Source organism: Lygodium microphyllum, chromosome 4 (assembly GCF_053477565.2).
Source record: "Lygodium microphyllum isolate KBCC chromosome 4, Lygodium_microphyllum_v1.1.10, whole genome shotgun sequence".
NCBI classification, from domain to species: Eukaryota; Viridiplantae; Streptophyta; class Polypodiopsida; order Schizaeales; family Lygodiaceae; genus Lygodium; species Lygodium microphyllum.
Window position 1 is genome coordinate 14118798 of NC_141138.1, and position 22304 is coordinate 14141101.

The 22304-nt window shown below is 47.0% G+C and overlaps 1 protein-coding gene across 4 annotated transcripts in view; it reads left to right on the forward strand.

Annotated features, from left to right (window-relative positions):
- LOC148036812 (NADP-dependent malic enzyme-like) overlaps positions 1 to 22304 on the forward strand; it is a 214256-nt gene that overhangs the window by 126053 nt on the left and 65899 nt on the right. For 3 of the 4 annotated variants that reach the window (XM_087675709.1, XM_087675707.1, XM_087675708.1), the window contains exons 11-12: positions 15458 to 15505; positions 15626 to 15679. The exons of the other annotated variant lie outside the window; for it this stretch is intronic. In XM_087675709.1, the coding sequence (XP_087531835.1) occupies positions 15458 to 15505; positions 15626 to 15679 (102 nt within the window). The remainder of the gene's footprint in view (positions 1 to 15457; positions 15506 to 15625; positions 15680 to 22304) is intronic. 4 annotated transcript variants of the gene reach the window in all.

Here is a 22304-nt window from a genome sequence, read left to right on the forward strand (position 1 = left end):
GGGGGGGGGGGGGGGGGCATGGGATGTGGGGGGAGATGGATGTGGGGGCTGTGGGACCTCAGGAGAGGTAGTCTATGGCGCGGGTGGTGGATGTGGGGGGTTGCGGTCCTGTTTGGTGGGGCGGGCAGGGGGGTTGTGGAGTGCTGTGCTGAGGGGGCGTCGCTCGTCTACATGCTCCCTACTGCCGAGGCTGGGTCTGGGACACTGACTGCCCCCCCCCCCCCCCCCCCCGGTTGTCTCCCTCTTTGTCCTCTCTAGACCTGCGTGAAGCCGTCAGCGTCCACCTGTGGGCCTGTCGGCAGAGCCACCTTGACTTCGAAGCACGTGCAAACTATTGCCTGATTCCCAAAGTCGTGGCAGTGCAGGCATTGCCCTAGCTGCCCCGTCACAATGACCTTCTGCCTAAAGGACTGCCCACCCGCCTTAATCTCTAGGAACTGTGGGATATTCTTGACCTATTTCACTGCCACCCGTACCTTCGGGACTCCTGCAGCTGTCACTACATCCACGAAGGACACGGGAAGGAGAGTGCCGAAGATCCATCCAAAGTCTTCCACCAACTGGCGATACTCTATCGCCAGGCCGGGGAAAAGAAGGGTGACCGGGTGCCGAAGAGACCTATTGTGGAGTGCAAATGCCTCCACAATAAAGCCACTATACCAAGGGACCATGTATATGATCCCCTTCGTGGACGCATATGGTGACCCCCTTCGTGGACGTATATGGTGAATGGGCCTAGAGCTGAAGAGATAGACAGAGGGACAGTGGAGAGTGATCGCAGACCTCAAGCTGCTAGCCCATGCGGAGCCACCGCAGCCCCCGATTGCTCCCGTAGGCACTCCTCTTGATGCCCAAGAGCCAAAGGTCCCACAGCCATTGACACTGGCAGCACTATAGATTGATGTGATACAGCCCACGGAGGCAGCGACACCAGGAGCTTCTCAGGAGCTACAACAGGCTACAGATACGCGCCAGTCCCCCAGACCATCACCTCAGCAGGTTGAGCTTCTAGAGCTTAGCCCATCTCAGGTACCTGACACTCAATAGGGAGGGGAGGCTATGATGGCCCAGGACAATGAGCAGGAGGTAGAGGACTCAGATGCCTACTCTGAGGACTTCCTCCCATTCCACCCCACAGCAGAGATAGCGGAGAGGACACATGATAGAGTATATACTAGGAGGTAGCAGAGGTAGGCAGGGGCTGTAGAGCCACGCTGGTCCGAGAGGTTGAGACACACTCCATGAGGATACTCTCATGGAATGTATGAGGCTTCGGAGGTCGTCACTTCAGGTAGGGCCAGAGTCTCATGCGACAGGATTTGCACAGAGCTCTAGTAGGAGGATCAATTGATTTTCTTATGTTACAGGAGCACCATCTTTCGACAAACAAGATATCCCGATGTTGCGGGAAGCTACTTCCAGGTCAAAGTTACACTTGGGCAGTAGCTGTAGATGTTATCGAGATACAGGCTGGACTATGCATATGTGTTGGGGAGCAGTGGACCTGGTCGGTACAGGGCTGGGGTATTCTGATTCCAGGGAGAGCCATGTGGGTCTTGGTGAGAGTGGAGGAGGCACTCATTGGTTTGTTGGCCATTTATGCCTCAAATGGCCAGCGAGACAGGAGATAGTTTTGGACTATGTCAGTCTCTACCACAGGTTGATCACTGGATGTTAGGGGGTGACTTTAACATGGTGGAGGCTCTTGACGACAGGAGAGGCAGATGCACAGAAATCATTAGGGGAGAAGAGCAGGCTGCTTGGGAGGAGTTCTTATTCCAGATTAGAGGTTAGGACCCGTGGTTCACAGCAGAGTTTGGTAGGACCACAGGCTCACTTCAATTCTCCAGGAGAGAGAGGGCGGTAGGAGCCAAGACCTTCTCCAGGATTGATGGATTATGTGGATGACTGGGCATGCAATAGAGGTGGCCTTACAGGCATCATACCTGGCACGACCCTCTCGAACCACTCACCGATTCAGATACTTCTTTTTGAGAGAGTAGGGGGACCCATTCTAGTGTGAGGATTCCAAAGCACTTGTTCTATGAGGCTGATCTTAGAGAAACAGTCGCACAGACATGGAGATCTAGACCTTTCTCAGCTGGACGGGCAGGTAGTCACTTGGATGAGGGCCTATAGGAGACTAGTTCCTTCTTCAAGGAGGAGGCCACAACGAGGAGACAGAGCCTTCTGGAGAAGGAAAGAGCGGCGAGGGCATCATTGGTTGCCTTACAGAGGGAGGAGGAGAGACGGCCAGGATGCAGATAGATAGTTGAGAGGAGGCATATTGCGAGGGTAGAGATTGACTCCATGAAGGAAGCTAGATTTGAGTACATATTTCATGCGAGTGTCTCTTTTTGGATTGAGTTTGGTGACAAGGTTAATAGGGAGTTTTTGTGCACCACAAGGCCTAAACACTCTAGACAATGTGTTTGGAGACTCACAAGTGCTGATGGATCCATTGCACAGGGCCCTCTAGAGGCAAGACAAGTGGCCACACAGTACTACACATCTGTAGTAGGATCCACTAGATCCCCTGGATATGAGAGAGAGAGAGAGAGAGAGAGAGAGAGAGAGTTTTGGCTGAGCACGCAGAGGATGGTTACAGACAGGATGAGCAGACATCTGATGGCCCATTTTACAAAGGAGTTGGAGGCACTTCTGGTACTACCCTCAGGCAAGTGTCCAGGGGAAGACCGACTAGATAAGTCCTTCTTTGTGAGCTACTGGGATCTTATCAGAACAGCCCTTCACTCAGCCTTTTAGGAGATTATGGCATCAAGGACTATGCTTTCTGAGGGGTTGATTCATCTTATCCCCGAAGGAAGTGGAGATAGATTGGAGATCACACAGTGGAGACCGATCACCTTGCTTGGAACTGCCTATAAGATCCTTGCTAAGGCGATTAGTCTCAGGCCAGTGCCATTAATGCCAGATATTATACACCCAACTCAGACAGGGTTTTGTCCGAGAGCACAGCATCTTGGATAAGATTTCGCCTTCTTGGAGACCATAGCTTTGGCTAGATCCAGGAGGCAAGACCTTATTGTGCTACTTCTCGACTTTGAGATATTATATGATCGTGTAGATTGGGAGTTCTTGAAGGGCACAGTGCTGTCTAGTCACCTAGTATCTCTTGATACTAATCACCTAGTACTTCTTGGCACTTGTGCTCAACTCTTTCGCTTCTGAAATCTAAAACTTTTGGAGCTCATTTCCTGCTGATTGTGCAACCTCAACATGGGCAAGGACTCACTGACAGCTCGATTCAATGGTGTCGGATTCCATACATGGCAAACAAGGATCAAACTAATCCTAATGAAGAAAGGCTTGTGGTCAATCACAAGTGGTCAAGAGAAGAAACTGAGGGAAGCTGCACTTTCAATCGTATGGGATAAAAATGATTATAAGGCTCAAGCTATTATCAAGCTCTAACTTGATGATAGCTACATTCATCATGTTGATGATTGTGAAACCTCTCACGCAACATGGGATTGATTAGGATTCATCTTATCCCGAAAGGAAGTGGAGATAGATTGGAGATCACACAGTGGAGACTGATCACCTTGCTTGGAACTACCTATAAGATCCTCGCTAAGGCAATTAGTCTCAAGCCGGCACCATTGATGTCAGATATTATACACCCCACTCAGATAGGATTTTTCCAAGAGTGTAGCATCTTGGGACAACATCTTCACCTTCTAGGAGACCATAGCTTTGGCTAGATCCAGGAGGCAAGACCTTATTGTGCTCCTTCTCGACTTTGAGAAGGCATATGATCGCGTGGATTGGGAGTTCCGGGAGGGCACAATGCTGAGTATGGGCTTTCTAGAGCAGTGGGTCAAGGATGTAGCGGCTCTCTGTTCTTCAGCACATAGCCAAGTCATGAGTGGAGGAGTAAGAGGAGATAGATTCAGCATCCATATATCAGTTAGACAGGGATGTCCACTTGCTTTGTTCTTGTTTCTATTTGTAGCAGAGGCCATGAGTTCCTTTGTGAGAGACAGATCTACAGGTATCAGAGGCATCAAGCTCCCCATCCTTGAAATTGAGGAGATTCTTGATGTGGAGTTTGCTGATGATACAACAGTTTACTTGGATGGAAATGAGGGCAAATTTAGGGCCTTTGTAACAGTCATGGAGACATTTTGCAGAGCATCAGGAGCACCAATTAATTGGCACAAATCCTTTGGATTTTGGATATGCGACACTAGACAGCCAGAGTGGCAACCACATGAGGATTTCACATGGCTTCCCCGCGGGACTGCTGTGAGATATCTCGGATGCCATGCGGGAATTTACATTACCTTAGAGCAGCAGCTTGCACCCCTCCTTTTGAGCATTAGATAGAAGCTTTTGTATTGGAGCTTGGCGAGACTCTCATTGGCTAGAAGAGTAGTGGTTGCCAACCAAGTTCTTCTTGTGACCATGTGGTACATCACTTGTTGTTGGGCATTCTCTAGGTCGTGTATTGGCCAGGTGAAACGCCTCATCAGGAACTTCATTTGGTTAGGAGGAGATGGGAGTCTAGCCAGAGAAAAGATGGCTTGGGATGTCATCATACAGCCTAGATCTAGAGGAGGATTGGGAATCATAGACCCAGATAGTCAGAGCAAAGTCTTATTGGTCAAGCTCATTGTTAGGGGTCTGCTTCTAGGAGAGGAGTCCTGGAAGAAATTTCTGATGGGGAGGCTAGAGGACTTGATACCTATACATGAAGGACCATGGCAGCCCAGCATTCACTGGATATTTCAGGAGATCAACACCAGAGATTTAGGGAGGAGCTTCGAGGTCAGATTTGCAGCTGCCATTATTAGAGCTTGGAGATCTGTATCTCCAGGGCTCTACGAGCTCCCCCCGAGTACTATTGAAGAGAAGAGGAGACAGCCTCTTCTCTTAATCATTATATGAGATCAAAGTCAAGCCACACCATTGGGCAGCGGACACACTTATCATGGGGGAGATTCTCTTTATAGGTCGCTACATCAGTGGGGAGTGGTTTGCATTTCAGGAGCTACCACATGAGACCCAAAGGCAGAGATTACATGGTCTTAGGGGAGCCATGGCTATGATTGAGGCGGTGACGGAAGGGGTTCCACCAGATTGGCAAACTGAAACAGCTTCCTCTCAGACTTGGATTGGTCTTTTCTCTAGAGGGGATATCCTTCTAGCAGTCATTGCATCTAGCAGAGACACGACATTCACTTTCATAGTCTAGGAGGATGGCCGCCTCCAGCGAGTGGACCTTGACCTTACAACACTCAGTGGCTGCTCCAGGCAGAGAACCAGAGTAGTGGCACACTTTGAAATAAAATGGCACATAGACCCAAACCCAATCACTTGACTTATAGATGGATGGAGATATTGGGCATACCAAAGGAGGCCTCTACAGAGACTTCAGTGGGATCCAACAGAGTGGGTGTGGAGGGATCCCTTCCTTGATAGGCCATTCGACATCCCCTTCTTTGGCTACACTACTAGATTGTGACGGAGGATACAGATGAGCAAGATTAGAGCACAGCCCACAGCCTTCCCTCATTGGCATAGAGAGGGAGTTTCAGATGAGTTCCTATTCGACTTTTGGAGGCGGCTACATGATAGCTTCAAGCCCAGGAAGATATCTCTCTTTCTATGGCTTTTAGCCTATAGGAGTTCAGCAGTTGGCACTTGGCTTGGATATGGTAGGGACCTAGTGGCTTGCGCACGATGTGGTGAGCCAGAGGAGACACAGAGACATTCCCTTTGGGACTGTCCTAGTGCCCAAGAGATTTGGAGGAGAGCTCTTAGGATAGTATTTCATGGTACGGCAGTGTCCATGGTGGCGACATGGGGGGATTGCAGCTTGGGTCACAGAAAAAGGTCTAGCTTGCGGCTATGAGGACACTCAGGGGAGCATTTCTTTTCTCATCATTGGACAGCATCTAAGTAGGATCCCTACCCCAGACTACTCACAGACACAGTGGACTCAGGGACATTGTCACAGGTGGGAGCTGATTTCCTAATTATAGCTTGGTACATATGGACTGCGAGATATAGCCAGGTCATTGATCTTCAAGATATACCCACTGGGGAGTCTTTATCGAGGATTCGGACAGACATAGTCCATACTCTCCGTGGGAGATGGGAGAGGTTGCAGGGCAGCTCTGAGAGGATGAGGAAGAAAAGAGAGGCTTTCTTGAGGATTTGGGATTCAGACACCTTTCACACTACCCCTCAGATGGTGCGGCACTTTAGCCCACCAGATTGGCTGTTTACACAACCATTGTATCTTTGATGTACTTACTCTTCACAGAGTTTCTTGTACTTTGTATTTACCTTAGGGGGACTTTCTCCGAGGTGTTATTAATAGAGTTCTCTTTTCTTGGGAAAAAAAAAAGAATCTATTAGAAACCGTGTTTGGAGCTCATTCAAAATCCTCCAAATATGGCTTACTGATTGAATTTTTTAGGCTTGACATGAAAAGTAGTACCTCATTTGCAACTCATTTGAATTATATGGAAAGCTTGTTGACACAACTTGCAGGAATCAACTTGAAGATAGATGAAGACATTTGCATTGGAGTGCTTCTCAATAGTCTTCCACCTGAGTTTGATAATGTGTCTACCACATTAATCAACATACCAAAGCCGAAGCTTGTGGATATTAGAGGAGACCAACAACTCCTCTATGTGAAAGGGAAGAAGAGCATAGTCTGTGACTTTTGTAAGAAAACTGGGCATATTGAGAAAATTTTCTATGCTAAGAAAAGGTCTCAAAGAGCATATATTGCTACAGTCAAAGAAGATGAAGACAACAACGAAGAAGAAGAAGAAGAACCCCAAGGACAAAAGGATAGGACTCACCAATCCCTCTTTTCTAGCTCATTTTCTGATAGAATTTTCTAAGTTTAAAATGTGGACTTGCCTAATTTTTCTAGCATAAGTGATGGGCTTTCCAGAGTCGTGGGTCAAGGGTGTAGCGGCTCTGTATTCTTGAGCACATAGCCAGATCATGATTGGAGGGGCAAGAGGAGATAGATTCAGCATCCATAGATCAATTAGACATGGATGTCCACTTACTCCATTCTTGTTTCTATTTGTAGAAAAGGCCATGAGTTCCTTCTTGAGAGACAGATCTACAGGTATTAGAGGCATCAAGCTACCCATCCTCGAATTTGAGGAGCTTCTTGATGTGGAGTTTGCTGATGATACATCAGTTTACTTGGATGGGAGTGAGGGAAACTTTATGGCCTTTGTAATAGCCATGGAGACATTTTGCAGAGCATCAAGAGCACTTATTAATTGGCACAAATCCTATGGATTTTGGGCATGCAACACTAGACAGCCAAAGTGGCGACACATGAGGATTTCACATGGGTCCCTCGCGGGACTGTTGTGAGATATCTCGGATGCCATGTGGGGATTGACATTACCTCAGAGCAGCAGTTGGCACCCCTCCTTTTGAGCATCAGACAAAAGCTTTTATATTGGAGCTCGGTGAGACTCTCATTGGCAGGAAGAGTAGTAGTTGCCAACCAAGCTCTTTTGACGACCATGTGGTACATCACTTGTTGGGCATTCTCTAGGTCGTGCATTGGCCATGACCGGCCAGGTGAAATGCCTCATCAGGAACTTCATTTGGTCACGAGGAGATGGGAGTCCCAGTGAGAGTGAAGGTGGCTTGGGACGTCATTATACAACCTAGATCCAAAGGAGGATTGGGGATCATTGACCCAAATAGCGAGAGCAAAGCCTTATTGGTCAAGCTCATTGTTGTTAGAGGTCTGCTTCTAGGTGAGGAGCCTTGGAAGAAACTTTTGATGGGGAGGCTAGAGGACTTGATCAGAGTCGGGACACACCATTGGGCAGCGGACACACTTATCATGGGCGGGATTCTCTTTGCAGGTCGCTACATCAATGGGGGAGTGGTTTGCATTTCAAGAGTTACCACACGAGACTGAAAGGAAGAGACTTCATGGTCTTAGGGGAGCCATGGCTATGATTGAGGCCGTGATGGGGAGGTTCCACCAGATTGGCAAACTGACACAGCTTCCTCTCAGACTTGGATTGGTCTCTTCTCCAGAGGGAATATCCTTCTAGCAATCATTGCATCTAGTAGAGATAGGACATTCACTTTCACAGTTGGGGAGGATGGCCACCTCTAGTGAGAGGATCTTGATCTTACAGCCCTAAGTGGCTGCTCTAGGCAAAGAATTAGAGTAGTGGCACACTTTGAAAGGAAATGGCACATAGACCTAGACCCAACCGTTTGTCTTATAGATAGATGGAGATATTGGGCATACCAGAGGAGGCCTCTACAGAGATTTCAATGGGATTCGGGAGAGTGGGTGTGGAGGGATCCCTTCCCTGATAGGGCATGAGACATTCCCTTTTTTTGGTTACTCCACTAGATTGGGATGGAGGATATAGATGAGCAAGATTAGAGCACAGCCTGCATCCACCCCTCATTGGCATAGAGAGGGAATCTCAGGTGAGTTTTTATATGAATTTTGGAGGTGGCTACATGACAGCTTTAGGCCCAAGAAGATATCCCTCTTTGTATGGCTTCTAGCCCATAGGAGTTTAGCAGTTGGCACTTGGCTTGGATATGGCAGGGATCCAGTTGCATGTGTGCGATGTGGTGAGCCAGAGGAGACACAGAGACATTGCCTATGGGACTGTCCCAGAGCCTAGGAGATTTGGAGGAGAGCTCTTAGGATAGTATTCCATGTACAGCGGAGTCCATGGTGGCGACATGGGGGGTTGTAGCTTGTAGCTATGAGGACACTTAGGGGAGCATTTCTTTTCTCATCATTGGACAACAATTGAGCAGGATCCCTACCACAGACTACTCACAGACACAGTGGACTCAGGGACATTGTCACAGATGGGAGGTGGTTTCCAGTATTATAGCTTGGTACATATGTACTGCGAGATGTAGCCAGGTCATTGATCTTCAAGATATACCCACTGGGGAGTCTTTATTGAGGATTTGAACAGAGATAGTTTACATTCTCTGTGGGAGATGGGAGAGGATGCAGGGTAGCTTTGAGAGGATGAGGAAGAAAAGAGAGGCTTTCCTACGGATTTGGGATTCATACTCTAACCAACCTTCCTTCCGTGTGAATGGGTGGTAAATTCTTGATTACAACTTAATTACAGCAGCAAACAATAAATGCAAATCTGAAAATACGAATTTACCTACTGATCTTGGATAATGCACACCGATTGGCCCCAAAATTGGCACCCCTTTCAGTATTTCTTTAGCTTTATTGAAGAAGAAGTTGATTTGCAATGGGATTCTCCCGATCCCCTTCGCAATCCAAACTTCCCTTTCTATCCAAGTGACCAACAAGTCTTCAATCTGTTTTGCCCCTTGATTCGGACACTTAATTGGCCTACACCCACTTCATAGACAATGGAAATGGCCCAAATTCAATGGTTGGCGAGTCCTCCACCTGAATTTAGCTGGAATTCAACTTCAGCCCCTGAGAAATCCAAGTCTTGGAGCTTCCAATTTTTGGCACGCTTCCCGAGGTTGTTGCTAAACCCTAATTTCTGCTGTAAATTAGGGTTTATAGCAAAGAAATATGCAATTTCTCAGCGTCCAAGGGTCCAAATGCTGAGATCTTCATAGCAAGGCTATGAAACGGCTGGGAGATGAGAGAGAAAGGTGTAGAGAGAGAGAATTCAGAGTTTTGTCGCAAAGAATGACTGAAAATCAGTCAAATGCGGCTGCTGCCCTACCAAAACAGCATTAAATTCTATCGCCTATAGTTGAGACATCCAAATCAGTTGTTACCTTGTTCGTGTACGTAATGGCCTAGCTGTGGAGGGTTTGAATGTGCAATCCCCTCCTGAAAACTCAATCCTGCTGGCTGCAATGGCTGAAAATTGGCTGGCCATGGTTGCTCACTGCTCTCATACATTTGCTACAACAAGAATGATCTCGTTTTTTCTCTTCTTCAGCCTTTTACCAGCTTGTATGGGCAAGTTTGCCAAGTGGCAGCCTTCCCAAATGGTTCTTCCAACATTATACATCATTAAATATTAATTTTCAATCTTTAATTACTGAAAATTAATCTAATAATTATTTCAGTGCCTAGAAAAATAATATGACTGGCCAATAATTAAATTGGCTAGGCATCTTCCACTCCCGAGTATCTTTGTGCCATCTTTGACTATTAGATCGGTGTTAGGTACCATTAAACGCCACATCTCTAGTTTCACCAACTGACACTTATGGCCAAATGAATGACCTAGGCCAACAATTGACACCAGATACCACCAAGTACCTGTGCAATACAACTTATAGCAACTTTTTCTTTTTTATCCCATGATTTTCTGGAGTCCTGGGCTTGTAAATTTAGTCTAATCCCAGTTGCATCTCACATGTGCAACATTTACTTAATCATGTGATTAAAAATTAATCCACATGTTAAGTGAGGTTTCAAAAATACATGTCCTCATGATAGCCCTCCCCCTTGAAATCCTTGCAATCGTCCTCGATTGCACTGCCAAATGCATTAGAAGCAAAGTACTACATTGGAATTTCCATAGGGCATCATAGTCAATACAACATTACGCACTGATGTTTAACCATTCTATATGCCCAACATAATCTCAAAAACATTGCTAGATTATCATGTGACATGTCCATTTCTCATGAGCTCAACTCATGTGGCAAAACCAAACCATAGTATAGGAAAAGCCAAGCATAAACCATGGTTGAAACATCAATGCATGATAAGACATGTTGATGTCCACAAAACCAGTTGAAAACCACTGAATATTAATGATCATACGTTGACAACCAACATTCGATAATCAGCCCCTGATGATCATTAACCGATGCTACACCAAGCATAACCAATGCCATACCAAGCATAACTGATTACACACTGAGCATAAGGGATGCAAATGTACAGTTTCAGAGCTACAGTGAAAACCATACTAATTTGCATACCAAACATAGTGACTAGTACATTAAATAGTGATCTCTTGGCAAACATATTGTTCAACTACAGTACCGTGAATGTATGCTGAATACATTCGAAATCCACTACTTCTAGAGCTGTCCATTACTAAGGAGCGGAGGTGCTAGCTGCCTCACAAGCATCAGGTAATACTTTGGACCTTTGCTTTGCTGAACTTGATTGAGCCCAACGCGAACTAAAGTCAGCTCTAACTTGAAAGCATCAAGGTAAAGCTGCAACAAGTGAGGATGGTTTTCCATGTCATCCTCCTCCATTCACCTTATTTCATACTACCCCTCAGATGATCTGGCACTTTAGCCCACTAGTTTGGTTGTTCACATAACCATTGTATCTTTGATGTACCTAGTTTGTATTTTCCTCAGGGATATTTCTTTGTAATGTCCCCGTGCCCATAGGAACCCCTTCCCTTTTCTTTTCTTTTTTTTCAAAATTTTTTCCCTCTCCCTCCCCCTCCAAAAGTACGTTGGGGAGAGAGAGTGAGGGAGTGAAGTAGGGAAAGGGGGATGCATGCCGCCTAGGTGGCGGCGTACAGCTGCGTCCCCCCCCCCCCCCCCCCCCCCCCACGTTTGCTCAAGCCTGTTGGGCCATTTGGTATAAGGCTGCCATCGTGAGAGAAGAGGGAGAGAGAAGAGAAAAAGTGGGAGAGAGAAGGAGAGAGAAGGAAGGTGTGGGAGAGGGAAATAGAGGGAGAGTAGTAGAAGAAGAGGAGGAGTAGGAGAGAGGTAGAGGAATAGGAAGTAGAGGGAGAGAAGTAGGAGAAGGGGAGGAGGAGGAAGATTACTTCATATGGTCCACAATACCTTGGACTAAGCTTTTTGTATTTCCCCAAGGATAATGAGCTCTTTTCGGGTCTTACCCTTAGAAACACCATGTCACCTTCCTTGAATGTTCTTATGGATCTTTCAAGATCTGCATAGGATTTTTTCCGATCTTGAGCAGCTTAGATTTCATGTCGGATCAATTGGATTTGTTGGTCCATCTCTTCAAGCATAGCCTTAGAAGACTCTACTTTGAGAGTGGGATCTGAGAAGTTTAAAGGTGTACGACATTCTTTCCCATACAAGGCTTGGAATGGCGACATCTTGATTATTTGTTGAAAGGTAGTATTATAAGCAAACTCCACCAAAGGTAAATGTTCAATCCACCATTTCGGTTCTTTGGAAGAAGAGGGAGAGAAGGAAGAGAGGAGAAGAAGAAGGGAAAGGAGAGAGATAGAAGAAGAAGAAGAAGAGGTAGAGGGAGAGAGGAGAGAAGTAGTAGAAGGAGGAGAAGAGGAAGGGAGAAAAAGAAGAGAGAGAAGTGGGAGAGAGGAGGAGAAGAGGGAAGAGAGAGAAGAGGGAAGGAGAAGGAGAAGGAAGAGGGAGAGAGAGGAGAAGAAGAAGAGGGAGAGAAGAAGAGGAAGGGAGAAAAAGAAGAGAGAGAAGTGGGAGAGAGGAGGAGAAGAGGGAAGAGAGTGAAGAGGGAAGGAAGAAGAGAAGAGGGAGAGAAGGGAGAGAGAGGAGAAGAAGAAGAGGAAGGGAGAAGAGGAAGAGTAAGGGAGAAAAAGAAGAGAGAGAAGTGGGAGAGAGGAGGAGAAGAGGGAAGAGAGAGAAGAGGGAAGGAAGAAGAGAAGGAGAGAGGGAAGAGAGGAAGGGAAGGAGAAGAGGGAAGAGAGAGAAGTAGTGGAAGAAGAAGGAGAAGAAGAGGTAGGAAGAGGAGAAGAGGAGGAGAGAGAGAGAGAGAGAGAGAGAGTAGGAGAATAAGAGAAAAGAAGAAGTGGAGGAGAGAGAGAAAGAGTAGGGAGATAGTAGAAAAGAAGAGGAAGAGAGAGGGAGAGAGAAAAAAGAAGAGGGAGTGGGAGTTGGTGGGTAGCTGCAAAGGAGCCACACCCAAACCACCCTCTCGGCGAAGGGCCCCATCCAGCGGTCTTTTCTTCCAAACCTGTCAACCTGAAACCCATCAAGGTCCGTACTGCCCAATCTCTGCGAGGCGAATGGTTCCCAAGAAGAAAGTCGTGGGAAGCGTAGGCGCCCAAGCCACCGGTAATGTTGGAGGGGCGAGCGGAACGACCAACGCAGCACACATGAATCAAGCCCAGGTTCCTAGCGTTAAAAATTAATTTAGGAATTATTTCTTATGGAAGGGATGAAAGGATTGATGTCATGCATAGGGTTTTGTTTACTCTAAGAACTAAGTTGCATGCGCGAAATGGTAGAGTTTGAAATTCGCACAAGATTTTAGGCACGAAATGATAGCTTTTACACACATAAAATAATAAGGTTATCGCCTTACTTCACATAAAATGATAGCTTTTTAACTAGTTTTGTGCATGAATAGTCATTTAAAATTCACGTTTCGCAATCATGGTTAAAAGAAACACATGAAATGTTAATTTCTGTTCATGAGATACACTTGCATCGTTAGACAAAACCCCAGTCTTCCATGGACGCAAGTCACATGTGATATGGGGCATTAGGAATAAGTAGAATTGCCTGCGAATTGTTTTATCGATCTTGCTATGGACTATCGCAAATGGATACGCTTCTAGCTTAGTTGAAGCTGGTAACCTAACCCTAAATGGATTGTTGACCCAAGTTATGCTTGGCGGTTTGGAAAGGTTGTAAAACCCTTAAGCAAGTGTTTTGATACATCCAGTTAAAAATCTGATTGTGCATGCAATGGGATTGCGATGCCTTGAAGCAAGAGGTTGTGCATTCAACTGTTTGTTAATGTGGTTTTGGATGTTAATCCAAGTAGGGAGTGTTTGATGATTTCATGGCCGGGTCTGAGATGATTGATTGCCATGGAAACGAAAGAGATGTTTTCCCTAGCAATTGTTACTATGCTGGTTGCTTCAACTATGGTTGATTTCCTAAAAGGGATAATTAAGGAAGGATGGCGCTAGCTACCCCTCGCGAGCCGCCAAACCCTAACCAAGGGGGTTATGAATTCGTGCCGAGAATGTGGATTGAACCCGCCGCGAGAGGTCTCTCCGTGGAAATCACTTGGCGTAGGAGGACGCTTGGGTGCCAGTAGGGGCTCTGGCCGTAAATCCCAATGCCTCTGGGCCCTACACAAGTGTTCTACGTGACTCAAGATGGGATCTCGAGTTCTTGATATTAGTTACAAGGCGGAATCTTGGAAGGATAAACCTTCGGGTTTTATTATCGGACTACGGAAGGATTTTTCTGCGGAGGCAGAAAGGAGCACTTAATTCTCCTGTATGGGCAGGGGACACAATTTAATCTGAAGATAAGTTAAGGAAGTGTTTGGTCTTGTTTTATCTTGTCTTCGTGTCTGTGGCCTAAATTACGTAAAGGAACTTGTGACTAACGGGTTAATTAAGGAAGCTGATTTTATGTGTGTCAAGCATAACGTGGTAGGTAATTAGATAACTAAAACAACCCTCGAGGGAAGCGTGGTGGATGTGACCAATGGGTCTATCCTACGGAAGAGTGGTTTCGGTTAGCTGAGAGTTTTCCTCAAAGGAGATGTTAACAGGAAATGTTAGGAAAAAGTCGGTCTATGACCTTAGACAATGTTGACTAGGAACCCGGACATCATGTCGATCCTAGTGGGAACGGCCGGATAAGTTCCGTTGCGGGGCAGACTCGAGAGACCCTAGTTGGCAAACCCCATGTCATTCCTTGGGAGTGCCGGGTGGCGTCTTCTATATATATCTCTCAATGGACTGCTAAGACGTGTCCCGCGATTTGAGGAGTGGGCACGTTACATTGTTGGAGGTTTTATTAATAGATTTCTCTTTTCTTGGAAAAAATAAAGGGTTGGGAGCCACAGGCATAGAGTAGTATGATAGGTTGGCTTTGCAATAGGATATTCCCTCCCTTGACCACATTTTCTTTTTACAGGCAACCATTGAGGAGGCTGAGAATCCAAATAGAGGGCATATATTGCTGATTTGTGCATTTCTATATCGCATTGGACACCATGAGCTAGATTGCAACCTACACTGACTCCAGGATATTGGAGTAACATCAGAGATGTTATGGAGGATCCTCTAATTTAATAAAAGTCCCTCAGGTGAGTAGAAAGATTTCTAAAATATTCAAAAGTTTAATCGTTGTGAAGAGGGGCTGCCCCAACCTACTCTCTTTGGGCATTACATTGATGAGCTTACAAAATTTCATTGATAGGATGGCAGCCGTTTAGGAGTTTTGATCCCAATCTTACTATGTGCTGTTGATATTATACTAATTTGATGTTTTTGAGGGATTACAGCATTACCTTGATGCCTTCCATGCTTTTGAACAAAATGGGATTTCAACAATGCATTTGGACTTTCCAATCTAACAAAGCCTTACAGTAGGGGATAGGCATTACACCCTATGTGTTTATACTTCTATGACCATGCTTGTTTAGCTGGTTTGAAAGGTGGATACTTTTTCCTGGTCTTTAGCTGTTTTGAAAGTTGGACAGTTTTTTGAAATTGGGTACAGTACTTATTTGCATGAATGATTTCTATGAAACCAACCTGTAATGCAGGCTGGTACGGGTATCGCAGAGCTTCTGGCTCTTGCAATTTCTAAGCAGGTAATCCTATGTTTAGCTATTTTGATAAATGTGCACATCATAATTTCTATCCCTTTGAATTTCTATTTCAAGGTGAAAATAGCAAGTCTATGATAAGGATAATTGTCTATTTTTCATCAGATTAAAATCTCTCTTGATGAAGCCAGGAAAAAAATATGGATGGTTGACTCAAAGGTGTGTCTGTCTCTCTTTTTCCATGAATAAGTGTATTCTCTCTCTCTCTCTCCCCCCCCCCCCCCGCGGTGGGTGTGGTATCTTTTGTAAGAGTTAGACTCGGTCAGATTTGATTTTCAGATCTAGATTAGACTAGATTAGAGTTGTTTGCCACTTTGTACTTCCATACATGTATGTATGCCATCTATTCTGTACTTTGTGACGAGTTGTCTGCAAATGTACTACATAGGTATTTATGGCCTTTTGCAGACATTAATATATTTGTCTTCATCATTCATTCTTCTAGTGAGATGCATATTGTTCAAATCATGCAAATTAACTGAATACCTGAGTGCAGAACACTTACCAACACTCAATTTATCCAAAGATGAAAAGAGAAATGAATATGTCCAATGAAATGTGAACTAAAGTGATATAGTAGACAAGGATAGGGATGCCAAGGTGTGGCAAACACGCAAAAAGTATGTTAAATAGTGAGGGTCCAAGGAAAAAAGCTGGACCATATCTCTCAGTCCCCTCTTAAGAGACATTTTGGGAACAAATGAAGATGGTGAAGTCCAAATGATGGACCCATCTCTATCACAAACAGCCATAGTGTGGTGACCATAGGCAAAATCATCTACAACAACCTCTCTGCAAGCCAGCTGTGGAATATCCTCCATCTAGGTGAGAGAATTTGGGCAAGTGACCCCTTAATCATACAAAAAAATAGGTCTCATATCCATATTCTCACCACATATAGTCTGTACACATGAGCTAGTAGAGATGGACATGCGACTCACAGAATTCCTCTTACAGAAAGTAGACATCTCTTTTGCTAATACCAAGGGCTTGTCCTCGAGAGCATCCACATTTGGGACTTGTGCAATGGATCACTCAGTGAATGCACGGTGATTGCTCACATAGGGCCTCCGCTAGTTGCTGTTCCATCTTCTCTAGGGCTGCTCAATGTTTGGACACTCAAACTGCTGGATGGGAGCTTCTTCGGCTCCTCTGATGCTCTCTCATTGATTGCTTAAAAAACTCTTAGCCAGCTCCTTTCCCTTTCAGCTGCATTATTGATAAACTTTGAAACAAATGCTCCAAATCTGATAAAACATGGGAGAGTTATCTGTAGCCTGCCAGGGTGCAGCTCTAGTAGTGGCCAGAGCATAGTTTTAGCAACACTGCAGTAGAGCTCTAGCAAACCGCGGGAATAAATACTTGCTCCTTTTCTAGGAGCATCTTTTTCTTCACCAATGAATATCTTTTTGCAGACAATCACTTTTGCAGCTCTAACAAAGGTGGGTACTCTGGCCATGCAGAAGCAGTTACTCTGGCTAAAGTACTGGTGTGCCTACTTTACAGGCTTGATAGGGTCACGATGGATTTATAGAGACTTGATGGGGCTTTATAGGGTCATGATGATGATGGACACAGCAGCCCTATCTGCATAGAAGATTGCCCTGGAGGCACTTGTAGTTTTCATCATGTGAGAATGAGTGCCATTGTATTTACTAAGGTTTTCCTGCAGACTTTACTTCAACAAGACTGTATCATTCTGTTTTATTAAAATGAGTTTCTTGATGTGTTCTAGAGTTTTCCATATCTCAGTGTCTTTCTAACATTGTCTCTCATCTTTCCTCCAGCCCTTGCACTTTCCATCCTCTTTGTGGTACTTCCGCGCATCACTCAGTGTGTGCATTGCTCATTTTACAATGCCCTGTCTCTATCTCTATCTCTCTCGTCCAACTCTCTTCAAGCTATATACTAATGAGATATCAAGCTATATCAATATATTGGAGGAGATGGATGGAGCCCTTGAGACATATTGATATAGCCCTAAATACAATATTAGTGAGTTTGGGAATCTCCCAATTCCCATTTTTTGAATACTAAAAAGGTGGCACACGGATAACATGCCCACAAGTTTCTCAAAACCATATGATGTGACCTATCAATGGAAAGCACTTGAAAAATGGAATCTATTGAGCTATAGAGCGTTCGATTTGGAGTTACAGCTTTCAAGTTATGACAAATCCAAAGTTTTGACCACATGTCCCAAACTTATGGGAAATTCCCATATTTTCCAATGTGGTGTTCCTAGGGAAATATTGATACCTCTACCCATGTTAGGTATCATATGTGTCCATCATCCAATTATGCCATTAACTTGTATGTTGCATCTCCACAATATCCTACTCTAGCATATTGTCCCTGCCCTTCAACTCCAAGAACCACCCCAATCACCTAGTTATTTGTCACTGATGCAGCTATCAAAGTAGAAGTAACTTGCCACAAGGGTCACATCCTTGTCAACAATATTTCAAGGCTTGTGTGACCATTATACAAGAGATTTCCCTAAGAGTAAGAAGGCTTCATTGAATCTCATTAGTGGGACTTCAACAAGATTAGAGGATTCCCTTCTAGTAGCTGTACTAACTAGAGTGTAAGCTAGAGCAATTGCCTCACTAAATCCCCTTTCTCCTTGGAACAAAATATCCGAAGGAAAAATGCCAAAAAGAAGCAACCTTGTAAGGGACTTCCATATAAAAAAATATGTAACAAGGAGAACTCTTTTACAAAGCTTGAATGAATGCCTAGTCGGGAGGTCGATAATGGTAGACCATGTGGGTTTGGAAAACGAAGAAAGTGCTAGATTCCCATGTCCCAAGAAAAGCATTGCTCCTCCCTATCATGGTCTTCGAACGGCCTTCTATTCTCTCCCATCTCCCATTGAGAGTATGTACAATCTCTATCTAGAGCCTGGAGACTCTCTTTGCAGTAGATATGTCCAAAAAACCAATAGCATGGCTACCTTTGGCTATCCATATGTATGAAGCAATAATGCTAGCTATGAGCTCCTATCTGTGGCAATGCCCCTAAGTCCACACCATCAATAGGCATGACACCCCTACACATCCCTATATCTACAAGCTGGGCCTCTGTCTATAACCCAAGCAACCATCCCCTACGTAGCAATCATAGACTCTGCAGTGCCATGAAACACCATCCTAGGGGCTCTCCTGTAGAACTCTTGAGCCCTTAGGCAATTCTGTATGTAGTGCCATTGTGTCTACTCACGCTCCCCACATCAAGCACAAGTGATAGGGTCTCTACGATAACCACTCCATGTATCAGTGATGAACTCGTGTGTGGTAGTAATCAAAGAAAGAGTGAAATCTTTGCTGGTCCAAAGCTATCCTTCAATCTACTTCAAAATTTTGTAAGGAAAGGTGGTGATATACCTTGGGTAGCTTAATGCTGAGTTGCAGTTGGCACCGTTTTGGTCCTGCTCATTTGTGTCCTCCTTCCCATTCTAGTGGTATACTGAAAACAGGACACCATTTGGAGCCATCTTTGCGAATGGATCTACCCATACCCACTTCCTAGGGTCCCACTGAAGTTTGTAGTGGCATCCACTTGTATGCCCACTCCATCCACTTAACATATGAACTTGCGGCTCAACCCCATCACGTTGTGCAAGCTACCCCACTCGCCCCATCTGATCGTCACTTCCCGCCGGATCAGCGCCATCGCTAGCGTCACCCCCCCTCGCCATTGCAAGGACCATCACCACCCCTCCTCGTCATTGCCTGTGCCCCATCCCCCTTTCCGCCTTCGCCAGGGGCCCATCGATAGCTCCCTGCGCCACCGCCACCGACTGCACCCGCTCTGCTCCCCTTGCGCCCGCCCTGCCCCCTCCCCCTCCCCCTCTGCCTGTGCCCAAAATCCCCCCCTCCCCAACACCCGTCCCGCCCGTCCCAGCCCCGTCTTTTCCCCCGTGGTCGCCGCCCCCACCCCCGCCTATCTTTTCCTCCCTCCACCCCCCTGCCCCCCGCGTGCTATCCTGCATGGAGGCTTGGCCCTTTGTCAGACTATCACACCATCGCCATCGAAAACAGAAATCTCCCCCTTCGCCATCGACACCCCCCCCCCCCTCCAGTTGCTCCCTCCCCCTACAACAGCTTCCCCTCCAGTAGCACAGCAGTGTGATAGGTAGGTTCTCCCAGAAGGGACGCGCAATGGAAACCTATGGTCAGATGCTGGCGCACTCAGCGAGTGCCCCCTAGTCAAACACCTTGCGCGTAGTCCTCTCTGAGGAGCAGCTCTTAGCCGTCCGAGCTAAAGAGCTGGAGCTAATGGAAACAACAATTTATGGTCAGGTAGTAGGACATTCCCTAGCCAGGGCCTAGCTTCGGAACTGGCTTCACTCCATGCTGCGCATCGGCACTGCGCAGATAATGGAGGTGGTCCTATTGGGTCAAGGGATTTTCATGGTCCGGGTCAGCTCGGCAGACGCAGCTTGCGAGCTACTCGCCAATTCACCATATGCATCCACGAAGGGGGTTATATACATGGTCCCTTGGTACAGTGGCTTTACTGTGGAGGCATTTGCACTCCACAACAGGTTTCTTCGGCACCCGGTCACCCTTCTTTTCCCCGGCCTGGCGATTGAGTATCACCAGTTGGTGGAAGACTTTGGACGGCTCTTCAGCACTGTCCTTCCTATGTCTTTCGCGGATGCAGTGACAGCAGCAGAAGTCCCAAAGGTACAGGTGGTAGTGAAAGAGGTCAAGAATATCTCACAGTTCCTAGAGATTGAAGCAGGTGGGCACCCCTTTAGGCAGCAGGTCATTGTGATTGGGCAACCAGGGCAGTGCCTGCGCTGCCACGACTTTGGGCATCAAGCAGCAGTTTGTACGCATTTCGGAGCCAAGGCGGCTCCGCCCACAAGTCCGCAGGTGGACGCTAACGGTTTCACATGGGTCGAGAGATGACAGAGAGGGAGACGGAAAGGGGGGGCGCAGCCAGCCCCTCAGACCTAGCCTCGTCAGCAGGGTGCTGGCGGACGAGCGACCCCTTCTCGGCAGAGCACTCCATAGCCCCCCCTGTCCGTCTCACCCGATCGGACCGCAGCCCCTACATTCTCCACCCGCGCCACAGACTGCCTCGCCTGAGTTCCCACAGGCCCCTCATCCACCCCTCCCCCCCCCCCCCCCCCCAACCACTAACTTTGGCCCATAGCCCCCCCCTTGCCAGGGCCACCACCCTCCCCCCCCCTCCACATCCGCCATGCATCTCCATCCAACCCACCATCCCTTGATCCTCTTTCCCCCCGTCACCCCCCCTATCGAGCACCCCCCCTGATCCGTACCTAGGTCAGGTGAGCCCCCCCCAAACAACCCACCCTCCTCCCATAGGAGGTGATGAGCCACACACACCTACCTCCTCTGCGCACCAGCAGTCTTCCCCCTCCCACACAGCCACCAGCTCATCTGCCTGTGCTACTCACCACACTTTCCCGAGACAGGCACAGTTGTTGCCACAAGAGTTCTTCCACAGTGGCCCATGGTCCTAGCTACGAGTTGCGGAGCACGGAGAGTTCCCACTACCTCTAGAGGTGGGGATCTTCGTGGTTTGTAAGTGAAGGAGGGGCAAGGTCCACCTACTAGCACCACCAGATGGACCAAACTATGCCTTTTTTCTTCAATCCTCTTACTCAGAGGAGTGGATGACTACACAAAATGAGGAGGAGTTGAAGAGTCAGGTGGGGGATCACATCTCCCAGTGGATAGGAGATGAAGGATTAGCACTGTTTGCACAACAGTGGCCAGGTTGCATGATGGACATTAACTAGTGGGCTGGTGCTGAGGTTCCACACTTGAGCATTATGTTTTGAGCCCCTCCACAGTGGAGAGCTACCAGGGACGTGATCGAGTGGCCCCTGGCACAAGCGGCCCGCTTCTACCAATGTATAGAGTCACGATTTTCAGTATGGCTGATAGATGCATTGATAGTACCACCTGGAGCATCTATCACCCCTATGGTTCGGCGAAGGGCCACACCTCTATTGGCCCGAGTCTCACCACCTGTGTACGAGACCACGGGATGATAGTGGCAGGAAGGGTTCTATCGATTAGACTGGATATTGGGGACTCGTGTATTGGAGTCCTCAATGTCTATGCCCCTACGGAGGTTTGGACATGCAATAGGTTCTGGGTGGAGATTGTAGTTGGACTCCCAGAGGTGGACTCCTGGATTGTTGGAGGAGACTTCAACAACCTTGAGGCTTTGGAGGACTAGCAAGGCAGAGGAAGAAACTATCAGGGCATGGCTGGGAATGAGCAGGAGGCATGGGAGGTCTTTCTGCTTGCAATCGGAGCACGTGATGCCTGGAAAGACCTTGCCTTCCAGAGGAGGGAGAGGTCCTTGGACTTCTCCTGGGGATACAGGCGACTGGGTGGAGTCCTGCTAGAGCGGTTGGACAGGTTTTATGTGGGAGAGTGGGGAGGCTCTCGTGGAGGCCAGAATGAGCAGTTGGCAGGTACCACGTTATCCAATCATTGCCCGGTTCTCCTGACACTTGACCCCCCAGCATCTGCTCTAGATACACGATCCTATCGGATGCTGACTCGATCTATAGGAGGGAGGAGGTGACAAGACAAATAGAGCAGATTTGGACCAGAGAGTGGGACAGAAGGGACCGGATAGCAGAGAAGGTTGGAGAGGTCCTAGCCGAGTCAAGCAGGATCTGCCAAGAGGCAGCCATACAGGTTAGGCAGCAGTGTTGGGAGGAGAAGAGAGCACTCGGGCGGGACCTGGCAGCCACGCAGAGATTATTGCAGGAGGTACCAGGGGATCC